This window comes from Notolabrus celidotus, chromosome 4 (genome assembly GCF_009762535.1).
Source record: "Notolabrus celidotus isolate fNotCel1 chromosome 4, fNotCel1.pri, whole genome shotgun sequence".
In the NCBI taxonomy this organism is placed as follows: domain Eukaryota; kingdom Metazoa; phylum Chordata; class Actinopteri; order Labriformes; family Labridae; genus Notolabrus; species Notolabrus celidotus.
The window spans coordinates 8,486,567-8,505,843 of NC_048275.1; the positions used below are offsets into that span (position 1 = coordinate 8,486,567).

At 39.4% G+C, this 19,277-nt stretch overlaps 1 protein-coding gene across 1 annotated transcript in view; it reads left to right on the forward strand.

Annotated features, from left to right (window-relative positions):
- The window catches only part of eys (eyes shut homolog), a 286,827-nt gene that overhangs the window by 74,139 nt on the left and 193,411 nt on the right, over nt 1-19,277 (forward strand). The window contains exons 14-20 of the mRNA XM_034681752.1: nt 4,227-4,349; nt 8,897-9,010; nt 12,407-12,529; nt 13,501-13,614; nt 14,667-14,900; nt 16,976-17,098; nt 17,203-17,316. Of these exons, the coding sequence (XP_034537643.1) occupies nt 4,227-4,349; nt 8,897-9,010; nt 12,407-12,529; nt 13,501-13,614; nt 14,667-14,900; nt 16,976-17,098; nt 17,203-17,316 (945 nt within the window). The remainder of the gene's footprint in view (nt 1-4,226; nt 4,350-8,896; nt 9,011-12,406; nt 12,530-13,500; nt 13,615-14,666; nt 14,901-16,975; nt 17,099-17,202; nt 17,317-19,277) is intronic.

Below are 19,277 nucleotides of genomic sequence, written 5' to 3' on the forward strand. Positions count from 1 at the left end.
AAAGCAACCACAAACCACAGCACGGTGAAGGCTTTGGCAGTGTTATAGGACTCAGGGACCTTATAGAGGTGCCTCTGTTATTGCCTGACTTTACCATAAATAAAAACCTATAGTTTTGTTGTCACTTAATACTTAGACTTTGATATGAATGAAAACGATGAGTGTAAAGTCACTTCAAGACCTTGACCCACAAGGCGGCTGATAAGAACACTAAAGCCACTGAAGTGCTTCCAACTGCAGAATCTGAGGTGACTACTTTTCTTTAGCGGCATCAATAAATCATTTTTGTTCAATGTGTTCATCTTCACATCAATAGTGTCAACTTGTTTGTATCTTTAGTTGGTTGCTGGGTTATATGTGAGGGGATAATGAACAGTGAACGGTTGATTATGCAAAATAGAATCCCTTCAGAGAGTCAGGGTCATGTACACCTTGTTCTATTTTGCATAACCACCCACTCATTGAACATTATCTCTCACATAGTGGTATTTAAAAATGTCCTAAGTAAAAACTAGAACACAAACCCAAAAAACCATGAAGTGTTCTGAATTTCATGGATGTGAAACATTTTGTTCCTTAAGAAGTGACATCAAAACAAGCAAAAGAATACTGCAGGCTCTGTATTTTTTTATCAGATGACAAAGAAGCGGGTCTTTGACCTCTGCTCATAAAACTGAGAATCCAAAACAAATTAAAAGTGCATAGAGTTCAGATCACTTCTAGAGTGTTAAGAAATATTGTGTTAATGTCTCCTCATTTCAAATCATCTCTGACTAATGTGGTTTGAAGAGTTTATTCAGAAATGGCAAGATATGCAATGTCAGACTAGTTTTTTTTGCAGATTTCAGAGTCTTATAATATTCAACATAGGAGAAGTAACACTGGATCTTCTGTATGTCTTTGGTAGTCTCTCTTCATACTCAGGCTGTTTGACTTTGATGTACTGAAACAATACCCCAGTCTTTGGATGTCATTGTGCATCTTAGCCTGCATCTGTGCCACTGCCTCCGCTAAGTATCTCTCTTTTTACTGCACAATAAATCATCACAAATGCAGGTGAAGTCATTAAAACATTTAGTGCCTGGAAACATGTGCAGCACCTGTTACATGGTGTGTTTTTATGACATTATGGGAGCAGTAAATGCATCTCTGTAGATAATCTGCCCTTATTACTTTCCTGCATTTTGCTCAAATTAGATTTGGGCAAAGAACAGAACACCAATGTATCAGTAAAACTCCCATTATGGTTTTGATTCCATTGACAGATTTATAGACAGATGTATTTGATTACTTTATCTTTCCAGAAATTCACTTGGATGAATGGTCTGTCAGCTTCGCTTGTGTCCCTGGAGAAAACCCCACAAAGGATTAGAAAACTATCAGCAGTCTTTAGTCCTGTGTTCAGACCATTCTTGTTGTTGTTTTTCTGTATGCTACTATGGTTACAACAGTCCTGTGTTCTCCACTGAACATAACTAATTATTTTAGAATCTTTAAAATGCCACTTTGATTGACAAAAATCAAATAAGCCCTCCCAGGGTTTCCATTCAAGGTTGAACATTTCTGTAAACGTTTCGTTTCAGTGAAAGAAAACACACAATTTGATTTAGCATCTGGATCTGGATCAGAATTTAAAAAATGACTGGCAGTGATGCTGATTAGTTGATAGCAATCATGTTTTTGGCGAATGCCTTAATCCTGTCACTACTGAGTCAACACAATGACCAGAAATGTGATACTATTTTAATTCATTATTTGGTGGTAGTACCATTAACAGGATTTTATTTTGTTGAATGACTCACAATCTGGACGTTATTCAAATCTGGTTACAAGGGCAGAACTTAGGCAGTAAGACTGGCATTTCATTCAGGGTAAAGAAGTAACAACCAATAGCAAGAAAACAATATGGTATTTTTACCTGACTTTTTCAGCAACTCATTCATTTAAGGCATGTTCCAAATTTAGCCAAGATGATTTGGACACAGTTAAGACATTCAGCATGTTGAAAATCTGATAAATAGACTTGATGTTGCCTGTTTTTTTCTTTCCAAATGGAGATATCCAGGTTACAAATTATGTATTTGAGCCACAGCCTCAAAATCACTAACTCGACTCTTCTCTTCTGTTGTCCCTACATGGTGGAACGAAATTGGCCAACTCTATTCCATCTGCAGAGTCTCTCTCTACTTTCAAAAGACAGCTAAAGACCCAGCTCTTTTTTAGGAAGCACTATGCACTTAGCTAGGCTGCTCTCCACTGTTGTCCCCAGCGGCAGATCGGTTCTTCCAGCTACAGTTGACTTGCACTGTCCTGCTCTACTCTGGGAATCTGTGTTCAGGTCTGGAGTGACCCAGCACTTGGTACTTTGGTCATTATTGTGGTGATGAAAAATTAATTGTTGATGATGATAGTGGAAGGTCTTAAATGGTTTGGTTGCTTCATTGTAGATGTTCCTTATTATATATATATATATATATATATATATATATATAAATAAATAAAAAAATCCTTATTTACTTTTGTGCATTGCCTTTACACTGCTTGGCAGTACCTGCATCCAAATTGACTTGAAGCACTTTGTTACTCTTACTGATCTTGTTTCCTCTTATCTAGATCTTTGCTTGTGTTGTTCTTGTTCTCATATGTACGTCCCTTTGGATAAAAGCGTCTGCTAAATGACATTGTAACATTTTAACATAAATGTTGAAATAGTTTCATGCTTAGAATATAAAAATAAATGTGATGGCCCTTTATTTGACCCATCACCTGTCTTTACATCCAATCAATTTATAATCTGTGCAGTATTTCACCTGTTTTTGACACCTACATCAACAAGGAAGCCTAGAAATATAACCTTTCAGCAGAGGTAATGAGCTTTACAAGCTTAATCCAGGTTTCATAATCAAACGAAAATGTTAATCCCATTTTATTTATTAAACTTAATTTAGCAAATTACATCCAAGAACATGATTTTCAGCTCAGTGAAGCCAGCAGAACATTGTTGATGAGAGATGATTAAATATGCTGATGAACAGCAGTAATCCAGGTGAAGGAGTACTAGTTTTGACCCATGGTGTAATCATTAACCACTGAACATTGGTATTATGTGGACTTGATGCTTTTAACAATACATCAAAGCATGTCGTGTTATTACTTCAAATTTGGAGGTGTTATTAAAATTTCTACCTTCCACTCTGCTGCAGAGTTTGGCTGAACCGCCCGTAGCTGTCAGATAGAAAAGGAAGTCCCATTTGGAGAGTGTGACACTGTAAATGTGACATTCCTTCATGCAACATTAACCTCCGAGTGAATTGCACGCACAATTGGTTATTAAACACTTCTGAAACACTCTGTCGGAGGCGATAGCCGTCCATTAACTAGTCAAGGCAATACATAATATGATGAGAAAAGGGTAGTTGGAAGGTCATCAAATATCTAGATAGATGTGTTGATGTAAAGTACGCCACAGGATACAGGCTACGATGTAAAGATATAAAGGTCTTGATGAAGGGGATTTGCATTAAGAAGTGATGTTAGGAATGTTTCACTCGCGCTTTCGTGAGAGTGAGGCTTTGTTCCCAGCACACAGATGTTTACAGATTTATGTGGTGGGGGATGTGAGTATGTTCCTACTGTTAAGAAGCTCCTGGTTTAAGGAGGTAAGAGAGTTCAAATTGAGATATATTTAGCTTTGTAAAACTGAAATATTCTGCGACTGCATTAAAGAAATATTCCAGCCTTTTTTAAATGTGGAAATTTGATGCTATAATTCTTTCAGCCATGACCTAATGTCCGCTGTGTGGTGTCACTGAAAACACACCATAATCTATTACATGATTCTGCCTTTGAGTCATGTATTTGTTTAAACAGTAATGACATTGGCCTCACCATCAGTCTGAGCTTTATTTACAACAATAGATATTGACATTGGTATCTATCAGTGACATGCAGACGTGCATTTGGTGGGCCAGATAAATGTGATATAGATCAGTTGGGTAGGGTGGGTCTCTGTCAATGATTCACTCAATTAGCATACTGCATAGCAGGTAGATTGCAGATTGAGAGTAATCAATACTCCCATTAATCTGCTAAAGAAAAGGTGTCTTTACCTCATAAAACACACAGCCTCATATATATGTGTCACGTAATGTGTGTTACTGCTCCTGTGTGTGTTCAGGTTGGTTTCTTTATTCACAAGGTTTTCTGTCTGTGTTGTTTCATTGCAGGGTTCAAGGGGAAAGATTGCTCTGTGGACATTGACCTTTGCTCATTCGGGCTGTGCAGTGAACATACATTGATATGCATTGAGACCAAGGATGGACAGAATGTCTCTTGCACATGTAAAAGAGGTGAGTAAGACCTAAGAGCAGTGTTATTTTTCCATACAGGTGTAATGAGTAATTTTCTAGTTTGGGTTAAGTATGGTAGTTCCATCCATCTAGCTATCTCTTTAACTAACACTGACAAGTGTTTAACCAGTAAATGGAAAGACCTGAGATCATCCTCTTGGTTTGTTTGGAAAATGAATATGATTGTGAAACCTTTCAGTTCATTCCCAACATCCAAGTTTCATCGTCCGCAGGCATGGACCAAAGCAAATGTGGACTACAACCAATCAGGGCCACAAAATGAAGTGGACTAGTGCTTGGTTATGTAGTTAGAATTAATTCAAATAGATTCAACATCAAAATCAAACGCCCTCCAGTCCAAAGCTGTAACATAGACTGTACAGTATATAAGATATGGATGTAGCCTCTTGGTTTCAAATGTAAAGCCAATGTGGAAGTGCCTTTAACTTGCACTTCCTCCATTGGTTAGCATTGGACAACTCCAACTCCACTAATCCAATATTTTTGGAATGAATTTACGCTCTCAGTCGCTACTTTATAAACTTGAGTCAGGGATAATGTACAGTGAGCGGATAGTTATGCAAATAAGAATCCTGACAAGGTGAGCAGGACCCTTCTGCTTTGCATTGGAGTCTTTTCTCAACTTGAGGGATTCTTATTTGCACCCATTCACTATACCTTATCACAATTGTTACCCATCTACTAACTGAGGGCATAAACAAGTTGATGGATTGAGATTAGTAACATAGACATGCTCTCACCAGCTCTGCTGTTATTGCAGGACAGGATGTTGCTCCCAGTTTCCCTGTCAGATATGGTTACTGTCATTATTTCCCTGACTCTGGAGACTAACATTTTTGCCACAGTGTCAACAGGCAGTGGTGAAATGTGCTAGACTCCTTTCTTTGGATAAATTGAATATGAAGTATGTGATCAGGTTGTCAGAAGAATTTGAAGAGAATTGATTAGCGTTGTGGGGCTTTGACCAATCAGACTCAGGTTTTCAACACCGCAGAGTAATGATTTTGTAAATATGGCCATATACAGGGTATACATTAGGGCATGAATACTTGTGACAGAAAACTATCAACCACTTTGGCCTCTTTGTCAGGACAGAGACATATCAATGCATATTCACCCAGTAATGGAAATAATATAATGTCATAAATTAACTGCGGCACACTGAAATGACTTTATTGTGAGTGTACAACATGTTTTGCTTGCCGCTTCCTCAGGTTCGCCCAGCATAATCAAATGTGCATACATCGCTGTGATTAATACCCATGGTCACATGACCAGTCATCAAAGTTTTCACAAAATGTATAGTATGTCAATACATTAGGATGTTTCCTTTGCTAAAAATATAAAATATTATTTTAAATTCAAGGAACATATGTTGAATAACAGATTTACACAAAGCAAAACACCAATACACTAATATAATAGATCACCCTACATTAACTCAACCTGTATTGGTTGTTTAAGTTTTTTGCATCAGTTTGAGCCCATGCTCAAAAAAAGACCTAAATCATTTGAACAGAAATCTGTGCAAATACAACACGAGTTGCAGCATCATCTCATTAGTGGGGTTATGTTAAAATGCCTCAGGATCGACAAGTATTCTGGCAATTTTTTCTAATTCAGGTCATAATGCTTCTCCTTCTCATGCAATACTTTCTGGGAAGTAAAGTTCCCATGCTAAACCACAAGAAACATCACCAAAATTAACCTCGAGGAGCTTTACCATCTGCACAGCATTGAACACCCTCTAACCACAGACCCTTGGATAGAGTTTGTTTTATGCATGATCTCATGCTTTTGCACATTTATGCAGATTAACTTGACAGTTCCTGCAAAAACACTATTTTGTTTGCGTGTCAGTCATGTCCCTCTGATTCTCCTCCATGAGGATGACAGTGTTATCACAGCAGCAGTTGCCAGCAGTGACAGGGATAACACAGCTGTAAGTAGAAAAGGCTTGACCTGCTAGATACTGTGAGCCTTGCCAGGGGTAAGCAGGCTTCAGAGTTTTGTGAGAGAGGGATATATGTGCAGTAAGTGACAGAGTGCCAGAGCTACGGTGCTGTGTGCACATGCACAGGAAATCATGCAGCTTATTCTTGGATACGGTTACGGTACTTGAAATAAAAACATTTTTCCTGCCAGGCCAATCATATTTCAGTCGACACGACTCCTCACCAGCTCTGCTATCTCTTTTCAAATGAATGGCTATTACACAGAAGTTCATGTAACCCAATCAATAACCGTAACTCTATTACTCCTGTTGCACTTATGCTCGGCAGATGTCAAAGTGAAGGATTGTGAGTGATTTTCTATGTAAATGAAAGCAACCTGCGGCGAGCTGCTCTCCCAGATCACTTCTCAAGGGCAAGCTGTGAGATGCTGTCTTGTCTTGGAGCTTCAGGTCGGCAGCCTTGGCATGCACATTATCCAACGCTTGCCAACCTAATATGTTGCAAAACTTGTTACTCACATTCTCCTTTGCTAGACTGTATATTCCAGTCTGTCTTTTTTGACCTAGTATTTGATACTCACACTGAATCACAACACTGAGCTGAAAATATTGCATGAACTTAAAACTGAGGGGTGTGCATGCATGATTTTGCATGATTCATACATATTGAATACTACTTTATGATATTTGACTCCATTTTTGCAAATCTCTTGAAGAACCATGGGTAATATATCAATGATACGTTAATATATAATTTGATTCCAGTAAAAAAAATAATGACTTTATATATTTGATATGAAGATATTAGTACTAAATTATATTTGGTAATTAAAACAAATTATTTGGATAAGTTTGAGATAATAATGGTTGTTGATCATTAATCAATGGGAAAATTAATTAATAATGACTTTTGACATCAAACTATTTTCTGAAATTGAAACCAAATGATTAAGTGTTTGACAATCTTGTAATATGCTTTATGCTTTATTATTTTGCTTTCTATTTTACATGTTCAAAATGGAGAAAAGGACCTAGGATGTAGAGGCAGTACTGGCTTTAAAGAATTCACGTTTTTAAAGATACAGTGTATAAAAATGGGAATATTTAGCTTTCAGCTTCTAGATTGAAACCCTCCTTTGCTCACAACTCCTGTCGGCAAAGCAACAGTGGCTCCAAGCACAAGTAGCCTGATTAATGCATGACAATTATGGTCTTCAATATGTCAAGTTTTGCCATCTTTTTAAGCTCAAAACAATCACTCCCTTCTTCTTCTTCCAAACTGTGCATTTCACGTTGCCTTTCTCTAAATACAAAAACGTTTGTTACTAGTTTGTCCATTCTGGGCTACAGTGGGAACATGGCGCTGCAAGATGGCGGCTTCAGTGTGAAGGGGACCTGCTCCTTATACAGACATAGGACTGATTTTGAGTGAACAGAAATAAAATGAGTATCATATTCACTAATTTAAACGTACTTCTGAATTTTATATTCCATCCCTAGAAAGTCTGTTCTCCCTACCGCTGCTAATACCTACACCCTGCACCCTGCACCATTAAGTGACTAAATTCTCCTTAAGTGTAATTTTTCAAGCCTATAATTGTGTTTTTAGAACACAAACACAGGTTGTACAGCAGAATCTTTTTAACTTCAGTAATTATTTCAAAGGAACACATTTACCTTTGCCAATAAAGTATTTGAGCTTCAAAGAGAGTTGTTTCATCAAAAGCTCAACTTAGCATGAGACAGGCTCCCCCACACAGCAGCTTTTCACAACACAGCTGTACTTTGTTTGTTTGTTTGTTAGTTTTTTTTTCTTGTTTCAGTAGAGTGCTTATGTATTGTTTTGGGAAGGAACCGGTTATTCTGACTTTTCTTTTGTTTTCATTCATATTTCTAACTGTGAGGAGCATCTCAGGGCCTCTATGAGCTGTTTAGTCCTTGGCTGACAATGTGAAACAATCACAGATCCACCATGTGCTTTCTGGTGTAATTTGTGAGGTTAACACACACACAGAACACACACACACACATGCATGTGCACAAACAAACTCATGCACACACAAACTCATGCACACACAGAGCCCTTGCAGCAGCACCAATCATTTGCCTTAAAACTAACATGTTTCCTCTCTTTATTGGCCTGTGGCTGTGTGTGTGTGTGTGTGCGTGTGCGTGTGCGTGTGTGTGTGTGTGTGTGTGTGTGTGTGTGTGTGTGCCTGAGTGGTGTGAGATCTTTTGTACATGTGCACTGATGCATGTTATTTGTTTCATGTGGTTCCCTTTGTGTATGGATTGACTTTGATCTTTAAAATCACTGGATTGGGCTTGTTTAATGTAATAAATCAGGAGGGCAATGACTGGCTCTTATTAAACATGATTAAATGATCCAGTGAGCTGAGTCTGCATGTGCCCAGCGAGCTCTTTGAATCAATACAAGCTTTGAAAAGCAGCTTTTGTTTGTGAAAACAAAGTCATGCTGATCCTAATTGGCCGAGGAATGAAACCAAGCAAAAGGATTCCAATAACTGTGTTTCCCCCTCTTTATTTTTTATTTTTTTTACATATGCTGCAGGGTTTGCAGGGCCGTTCTGTGAAGTCAATCTAAACGAGTGTGAGTCAAAGCCATGCCAGAACGCTGGTACTTGTGTGGATGGGATTGACCTGTATCAGTGCTTCTGCTCTGAGGGTAAGTTGAAATGCAATTAGATCCCCTAACAGTCCAGATGATGTGATTATGTGGTTTATTCAGACCTTTGTTGGTTTGTCAGCGCACAGCTAACCAGTTTCTGCCCCAGAGTTAAGATTTAAATGAAAAGACATTCAGAGACACACTGGAATCATTCTTTATCAATCGTATTGTCTTAATCTCTTTGTTATTTCAAGAGTTTGAGTTATTCTACACCTTCTTCCAGAATCTAATTCATGTTTCCACTCTGAGCATATCGTACTGCATACAGATTTATCTTGAAGTAACTAGGTTTATGATTCTTAGATAAGCTGAACAAGATGATGTGGTGTAATCATCAATAAACTGGACACTGGACACAGAAGACTCAGGAGACTCTGATTGCTTACGTTTAAATAGTTCATGTAGAACTTGGCCAAGGAGAAATAACATAACAGTACACTGGCAGGGGAGTGCAGTGCAATGCCAAGTCAGTTCTGCCAGACAATTCCTGAGGCGTGGTACTTTATTCCCCCAAAGATGACACCAAAGTTAGTTACTCATATTTGGACAATAAGACACCAAACAATTGAGAAGAAGAGCGGTGTTCTAGTCTGGAGACACTAAAGGCTGATTTATACTTCTGCGTCGAATCGGCGGCGTAGCCTACGCCGTACGTCCGCGTAGCTCCCGTACCTACGCAGAGGCCTACGCACGTAGCTGATGTGCACCTCCTCCAAAATGTAACTACGCGTAGAGCCGACGCGGACCGCAAGCTCTGTGATTGTGTGTATGTGAGTATGTGGGGCTCAAGGCTGATTTATACTTCTGCGTCTCCCCTACGCAGCAGGGGCTGACGCGGACATGAGCCCCACATACTTGTGCGTTGATGTGTCCGTGTCGCGCAGCAATTCTCCTCCGAAACGCTTGAGGGCAGTGTGGTCTCTCTGATAGCCGGTCGCCTGCTTCCGGTCCTGCTACGATCTCTGTTTACTTTTCCACATCGATTCAGAGCGTGTTATGTCAATCTATAGCTGATACATGTTGCTGTTTATCATACAGACATGATTACATGAAGAATAGAGAGGAGGAGATGAAATACACGGCCGATGTGTGGCCGATGTCCGGGATCCCGGAAGTGCTGTGAATGCGGGAAAGACAAAGCCGTCGAGCGGACCAATCACAGAGCTTGCGGTCCGCGTCGGCTCTACGCGTAGTTACATTTTGGAGGAGGTGCACGTCAGCTACGTGCGTAGGCCTCTGCGTAGGTATGGGAGCTACGCGGACCTACGGCGTAGGCTACGCTGTCGATTCGACGCAGAAGTATAAATCAGCCTTCATGTCCGCGTCAGCCCCTGCTGCGTAGGGGCGACGCAGAAGTATAAATCAGCCTTAAGTCGGTCACACCATACAGATAAAGACAGGAGCAGGGGGAAAGACCTTGACTACTACAGTGACCCTGTCTCGCCTTTCACCCAGTAGCCTCGGATGACATTGGAGGGAAGTTGCTCTGCCCCTGACACTTAGACTGGAAAGATACAAGAGTTAAACATTCTTACATACATATATAAGACTATGAAAAATTCCACAACAGATGAGACAACCAGAAGTGACCATATTTGGATGGATAGATGTCTATTATTTTGTCACTGTGGTAGCAACTTGTCAGGTAGCTGCACTCTGAAGTAGTTTTCTGATCTAAAAACAGGACATCAAAAGCAGAACCCACATTGTAATGTTTATAACATGAGAGTGGATGAAGCAACAGAGAAGCACAGTTTTTGCTTTCATATCAATGTACAAAAAGATGAATGCACAGACATCTTTGCTTTTCTCATTGTGAAATTGATTGTGCTTCCTCAGCCTCTCATATTTTCCTTACATGTCTCCCTCCTGGGTCTGCACCGGTCAAATGATTTAATGTTATTAACCCTGCCTGCTCACCTGTGGTGAATTTTACTGAATATTTCCTGCTGTTTTATCAAATAAATTCGCCTGACTTCAAACAATAATTTCACTAGGGAGCTAGATGAACAGTCCCGGTAAAGTTGGGGTTGAGGATGTCAGTTAACACCCAGAAAAAATCAGGGATATGTGTAAATACAGCTTTTGGCTTCTGTGGCAACAAGTAAGGTCTCCCCTTGCTGGCCATTTCAAGACGGGCATATTTTAGGCTTTTCTGTGAAGCTTCACTTTTGGAACCAGAGAATAAATCTAGTTCTTGTGTATGATTAAAGAGGCAACATTAGTAAGCTATTGCTATCACCTGAAGCGGCTACTTTGTACACCTTGCATTCAGACTATTCCATATCTGCAGGCTGGGTCTGATGCAGTTAATCCTGAATAGAGATAAAAACCTTTATGCGACTCAGGAATGCACAAGGATGCAGCATTGTTTGTTCAACTGGAAGAGAATCATTGGTCTCTTCCTTTGTCTGCCAACACCTCACCCTTTTAAATTAAAACCACAACAATGCTGCCTGGAAACATCTGCAGCGCCATTTACCATGGAAGATTGAGAAATAACTGAATTTTGTCCCAGCCAAACACAACAGGTGATTTTGCTGATTGGCCAACCTTGAGCCAAAGAGCAGGAACTAATCAGTGAACTCTTTGTTGTAGTGTTCCCTTGAGATAAAAACATACAGAGCTTAGAGGTCTGAGCACATATTTTTTAAAGTTCTCCACTCACATAAAAATCATTCCATCAGGAATTGTCACGTGCATCATTAGAATAAGCAGGAATAAATCTCAAGGATTTTTCCAATAATTTCTCGGTCCAGTTGACATCTTACCTGTGAGACATACCTCTGATTGAACCTTGAGTGCGGGTGAAGGCTGTTATGCATTTTTAATGAAGTCAGGATAATTGTCAAATTTTATGACATGGAGAGAGGTGGAAATTGGTTCCATGGTCAGTTTGAGAAATGATGAGAATTTGACCTGCACCGATGGTGCTGATAGCCAAGCATTAGTCATGGGCCTCCTGTAGCTGCAGTGTGTGACAGTGCTAATGATAGTCATTTTGTAGCGTGACCATGCAGTGGAATATATTTATGAGGGACTAAAATGTCAGAAATTGGTGGCACTCACTTTTAATTCATCGCTTCAATCTTTTATTTTTAAAACATGACGAGCTGATATAACTCAACATGCAAAAATATTAACTAGGTCGACACTCAGTAGCACCAAATATAATTTATTTCCTGAAACACAGGCTGTGTTGCAGTCTGCTGTGTGTATTATGTACTCGTAGACTTGTGATGAGCTTGCAGTGAAAAGTCGTGTAAAATTTCACGACAGCAATAAATTGCTTTTGGGTGTTATTTGATTCTAATTAGTATCTTTTCAAGTCTGGTGTTTACTGACATCCACACGCAGCTTCTGATGAGATGCCTCTTTCTCTCTTTAAACCAGGCTTTGGGGGGTTGAACTGTGAAATCAACAATGATGAATGTGTCCACGGATACTGCGCCAATAATTCCACGTGTATTGACCTGGTTGCAGACTATGAGTGCATCTGTCCTTCGGGCTTTTCTGGTGAGTTATCTATGTCATCATTTTCATAGTTCAGGTTTTAATGAATGTGGTGCAGATTGATGAGTCCTCAGCACTGATAATAATCAAAGAAGTGCACTTGTTAAATGCATGATTACATTTACCTGTTTCAATTGACTGGGACTGATTGAACATAAAGATATCTTTGTGTCCACCCTGTAGACACTCAGCTCCAAATTTACAATGTAGTATTTATAGCTTTTATTATTAAGGATGTCTTAATGTCTTTCTTTCGCTCAAGATCATATATCCTTCTTTCCATTTTTGATATAATATTATTTATTTAGATAGTTTATTTTGGCCTAATGTCTGTAGAAACTGTAGACTTTAAAAAACTTGGACGTAGTCTCAGTGACATCACTGATTGGTTTCTGGTCAACCTAGAAACCGACAAAGAGGTGGAGCTGAGATGGTCGTTAGGCCTCTTGGCAAACAGCTCCTGCAAATCTGTGCATAACTCTGAATCTCAAATGCATCCCCTGCACAGCGTGTAAGAATAAGTAAAATGGACATTTTAACATGGGTGTCAATGGTACATCATGGGTTTCTGGAGCCAGCCTCAAGTGGACACTTAGGGAACTGCTATATTTTTTTCTTAAAAATGTCCCAGTAATAATAGAAGGCATGATAAATGAGCCTGCACTTACAGTATATAGCGCTTGTCTAGTCTTTCCGACTTTTACACTTCTTGTCACTACACCCATTCACACCTCATTCATACATTAATGGCAGAAGATGCTGTGAAAATATACTATCATCTGTGCTTTACTGAAAAAATTAAGAGTTCAGAGTATTCAGCAGCTGGCGCTTTTCTAATTCAAAGTTCAACAGGTTAATTAATGGCTGTCAGGCTCTGCAGATGTGTCTGTGTTGATGGTGCTTTTTATATATATATATATATATATCTTTTTTTATCTATTACGTTCTATTCACACTGTTTTTCAACCTTCCAGGTAAAAACTGCTCAACACCTGTCACTGCATGTGAGTCAGATGTTGAGTTCTGCAAAAATGGAGGAACCTGCACCCACAACTCAGCTGGTGAAGTTCACTGTGTTTGCCTTCCAGGTATCAAACACTCACACACACATACGCACACATAAGCATATAAATGTATTTATATAGGCTGCAGGCTGCTCTATATGGCTTCTTCAAAAAGCAACATGAGCGTTACACGAGAGCGAGTTGTATTTGCTCAAACCATGACATCACTGATTGGTGAATCTCCTCTGTTATTTGTTGCTGGGGTTATTTTTTGCCCCTTCTCAAACTTTCAGGGTCAGATTTAAGGTCTAACACTTATGGTCACATTTCATATTTATCAGTTATAGTCATTTTAAATAGAGAAACTCAAGTTAACTCAGCAAAAATAACTTTGAAGCATGGCAACAGTGGATGAGGCTTCCAAAGTGCTGAGTTCTGGAGTGTTTTAGGGACCTTAAAGTGACAGTAGCTGAAATTAAGCTTAAAAAAGGGTTCTCAAGACACCAATCTGAGATAAGTGAATAATATTTTGAGCTGTAAATCGTTTAAAGCCACCACAAAGCTATCAGAAGGACAATATGAAGCCTGAAAATGAACAGAAGCCCCCTTCTTTAATCATTTCTACATTAACTCCAGCCAGATATGTTGTCATGCAGAGGTGTTTTCAGTTGAATTAATACTGAGCAGCCATGACAAACCATGAAACACCAAAAAGCGTTTCATGGGCTGTCCTTGGATTATTCTGCATCGTTCTAGCCTTCAATGCGTGTTAAAATGTATTAGTGTTATTGATAACCATGTCATCACCAAAACAGATCTCTTCTCTAAGTGAATACCGTGAGGGAAAAAAACACATGAACGAATCCATAAATTAGTTCCAGTTGTTGAAAAACGCCACACAACACTGTTTTTTGTCCTCATAGGTTGGATTCTGTTGCTGAAATCACTCTTTGGTTTTAGTGCTTGAGGCTCTGGCTCAATAAAATATGTAAATCAGTAGGGAGGAAAAAACAGTGGCAATGACAGCATAACGCGAAATCACAATCCATGATGTGTGCGAGACGTGGGAAGAGAGGAGGATACTGCATCGTGCAGAAACAGCACATCAATCACCTCTTTGATCCCACCTCTTACAGGATACCGTGGCCATGACTGCTCCTCATCTGTGAACCTCTGTGTGTCAAATCCTTGCGACCCCAAGGGGACCCTCTTCTGTGAAGAGCTGGCACATACTTATGGATGTGTGTGTCAACATGGCTACACCGGGCCACACTGCAAAACACCCATAAACCACTGTGTTGATGGCCTGTGTCAACACGGCTCAGCGTGTGTGGATCTATCAAGAGGGTTCAAGTGTGATTGTTTACCAGGTAGGTCCAGCAGGGGCTAGCTTTAAATGGAGGCAATTCATCGCATAAATCATGTACATTGCAGACAGCCTCCCTGGTTTGATGCTTTCACTTGTTCAGCTTCCTTCTCTGTGGGAGTCTAATCTCTTCGGCCTTAAGCATCAACATGCAACAGCCTTATGAAACATGTAAGTCAGGGTCAACTCCCTCAGTTCATGGGCCGACTTCAAAGCAGACGCTGTAGTGCTTTTTGGAAGGATAGGGTCAAAAGTTATTTATTGGTTTTATATTGACAGAATATTTTCCTCATGAAGGAATATGTAACAAACACAAATACCAAATATATTTTGGGGTAAAGATGAAGTTTTGTTGTCCTTTAGTATTTCTGCAGGCTCTGGCTGTCTGCAGGAAAACAGTACTGGGAAGAGCAAAAGGTATAGAACACATCAGCTGTTATGCATCCCTGGAAGCAACCAGCAGTCATGCAATGCACACTTAGCTTTAATTAATATCTGCAAACAGAAATCTGCCTGCAAGAGCATCTGCTCTGAAATCCGGCTTCTTAAAGGGATATTTCAGGTTTTTTTAAGTGGGGTCGAATGACTTACATCACACTAGTGCTTCTGTTAGCCATAATGAGTGCCGGTGAGCTTTTCCCCTTTAATTAGAAAATTCCCAGACGACCAGCAGGCAAGCTAGGCTATTATCTCTGGGGACGGGGCCACCTGTTTCGCGTAATTCGCCAAAGTTAAGAAAATATGGTCCAGGCAGTCATCACGGTGCAAATGCATGAACCAACCAGTAAAAAAATTTGGAGCTATTCAGTTTGCCGTCAGAAACCCCCTTTCTTTTGGCACTATTTTCAGACGCACCTCACAGACCTGTGTTCTTCCGCTGCATGAGCACGGATGCACGTCGATCAGCTGTTTGGTTCAACAAGCACGGAGCAGGATCAAGTAGCGGTATCGGTCTTTAAAGTGAATTAAACTAACTTTTCTGCAAATTTAAAAGATGGTACCTACCTTTCTTTATCCCGGCTGTTCAAACAAGCAAACCTCCTGTAAGGCAGGGAACTCTGGATGATGAGTGATACAGATAAGTGGCCCCATCCACAGAGAAAATAGCCTAGCTTGCCTGCTGGTCATCTGGGAATTTTATAATTAAAGGGGAAGAGCTCACCAGCACTCAGTGTGGCTTGCAGGAGCACTAGTGTAATGAAACTCATACGACTCCACTTCAAAAAAACTGAAATATCCCTTTAACACCAACTCCACTCTCACCTCACAGTTTGCTAAGTCTTGGTCGGGAGCCACATACACCCTGAAAAGTTGGCCTTCACTCCCAGAGGCTGTAACATCATCAGCCCAAGGGTTGTGAGATTGAGTGAATACATACGGGTTCTCATTGCTGTATAACAGGGACATTAGGATATTAATTCCGGGACTCTCTAAATGATACAGTAAACAAAGAGTAAGGTCGAGCCCTGCTCTTTATGTAAAATGTCATTCAATAACTTGTTATAATTTGATGCTTTATAAATAGATATTTTCAACTTTGTTCACCTTTGAAATTTGGCTCATTACAAAAGTGACTGTTTCCCTGATGGTCGGTAAAAGGTTTGTTGTCATCACTGAAAAAAGCAAAGCCCCAAATAATCAACATGAAGAATACCAGATATAAAGAAAACATCCAAATACAATAACCAGGCGTTGAAGAATTTTTATCTGACTTAAGACAGACATCCATATGCTCACTTATTGCTTTAGATTAAGTTTTAGTTGCAGCTTTGATGAACATTTTGTACATTCACTTAGTTTTATTTTCATAAGCTTTGCTCGACACATCCGTCCTACTTTAGAAGATTAGTGACACTGAAGTTTTTTTGATGTCATTTTTCAGAATTTTGCCATATTTCTCAGATTTCCTACTTTACAGTCAGAATTCTGACTTTGTTCACATAGTTGTTAATAATAAAAACTCATAAGGCCAACTGTATGATCATAGCTAGAAATCTGCCATGATATAAGTCATCCGTCAGGTATAACTTGCAAGCTTTGTCCTCTGAGAGAAGAGAAAATGGTATCTCCTTTCTGCAGGTTTAACAGGACAGTTCTGTGAGATAAACATTGATGATTGTGAAGAAAAGCCGTGCGGCGTCCTGAGCATTTGTAAAGACACCCTGAATGGCTACAATTGCTTCTGTGCACCTGGATTTATTGGTAAGTGAAAGCTATTTTGAAGTTCTGTTTTTTGTGTGTTAAAGTGGCATTTTATTCACTGAAGCAATGTGTCAGCGTGCTGTGAGCCTTTTACGCTTTCTCAGGAAATAGCTGTGAGATTGAAGTGAATGAATGTCTCAGCCAGCCTTGCCGAAATGGCGGCTCCTGCATTGATGAGCTCAACTCATTCAGCTGCCAGTGTCCGCTTGGAATAACAGGTAACTCATACACCGCTCCCCATGACTGTGTTTGTTTGCACCACATTGCTCAAACGTCTTTGATCGGATCACACCAAAACTACACACATGTTTTCCTCAAGTTAAATTACAGGTACCCATGTAAGAAAAAATAACACTTCCGAAGTTACCAGTACTGGTTCTACTTTTTCTCTGAAGTTAAACTCGCTGTAAAATTACAGGGTTTGAGTAAAATGCCTTTCTCTGGGCAAGTTTCAAATTGTGTGTTGGAGTAATCCCAGTATGAGACCGCAGGCTGCTCTGAACGGCTGTTTCAAAAAGTCACACAAGAATTAAGAGGGAGGGATACGAGATTTGCTCAGTTCGTGACGTCACCGACTGATGTATCTCCTTAAAAGGCAAGGCAAGTTTATTTATAAAGCACCATTCATACATAGAGCAATTCAAAGTGCTTTACAGAGTTAAAAACAAAAACCAGAACAGTAACAATCAACAAAAACATACAGCAAACACTTCAAACATTAAAATTGTATATGCAGCCAGTTATGTTTGGTCTACTCTCTCTCTCTCTGTACTTACAGTATGTAAGTTAATGTACATAGTAAATAGTGTTGGGTCTTGTTATTTATTTAAATTAGGAGAATCACAACTGGTCTTGTCTTAACCGAAATGAACCTTTAATCATTCGATTCATCTCAGCACTTCTTCTCAAGGATTAAGACTCACTTAAAAGAGCAAAATAACATAATGCCAAACTTTAAGAGTCAAATTTGGGGTCCAAAACATATGGCTTTATTTCACCATCTGTCATTTAAAATAGAGAAACACTGGTTGACCCAATGTAGACAACTTTGTAACATGGCAACAGTGGAGGAGGCTTCTATAGAACTTGCAATTTGAAGATAGTGGGCTTGTAGGCTGGGAGTCTGTTCCTTAAAGAGACAGTAACAAAAAAAATGAAGCTTAAAGTTGTATATCTATAAATCATGTAAAGCTACTACAGAGGTGTCAGAGGGGCGATGTAACACCTGAAAATAAGCAGAATAGCCCCTCTTTACTCTGCCTTAGAAAAAAACATGAACTTCAAACAAGTTTCACTTTTAACTGTAGACCTGTTAGCGCATAAGAATCTATTTCTGGTACATCCCATGTATATATCTAATGCTTTTTTAAGGTAAATGTAATCAATTGCAGGAATATGTTCCTCAGTATGTCCTATACAGGCTGAGAAGGCCAAGTTATCCTGCTAACCACAGCCAAGATAACTGAGCCAATGCCTACATGTTCTTGACTGCATTGAGATTAACAGTCAGCCTTTTTTTTTTTATTATGCTGCATTTCTCTGGAGGTAAAGTCTGGCTTGAATAAATGACTCATATCAGAGAAAAATCCAACACTGTAAAATGTGCCCATAACATCCTCTGCTCTCATATCTAGGGAAGCTAAAGTTAATTATATGCCAATTAATGCTGTATATGAACTATGCTATGACATCAATTATTATCACAATCACAGTATCTTACATAACACAACTTGAACAACCATCAGTTTAATTGATTGATACCCTCTTTAACAAGTTTAATCTTTGTGGATGTTACTCCACATGAATACAGTCAATAAACACTTTGATTTGGGACATAATAGCTCTCATCAGATCTCAGCATAATGAAAGAGGACTGTTGAGCTGTGCCCACAGCTGAACTGTGCAAATAATATCACCAGAAAGATATTTCACTCAGTACTTCACTTCATGTGTTATAGTCATATCTTTAGTCCTGTTGCTCCTCAATCTACAGGTAGTTTTATAAATGCATCGTAGGATTGGAAAGGTGTACGGCACTCTGGATGTCAATCTCTTTTACAACGTAGAGCAACAAACAATGTTTGAGTTCATACCAGTCAATCTTGATGCCTTAATGGAAACATTTTACAGGAGTAGCATTACAGAGGAGAGGCACCATAAGGGCGATGTTTTTTATGTG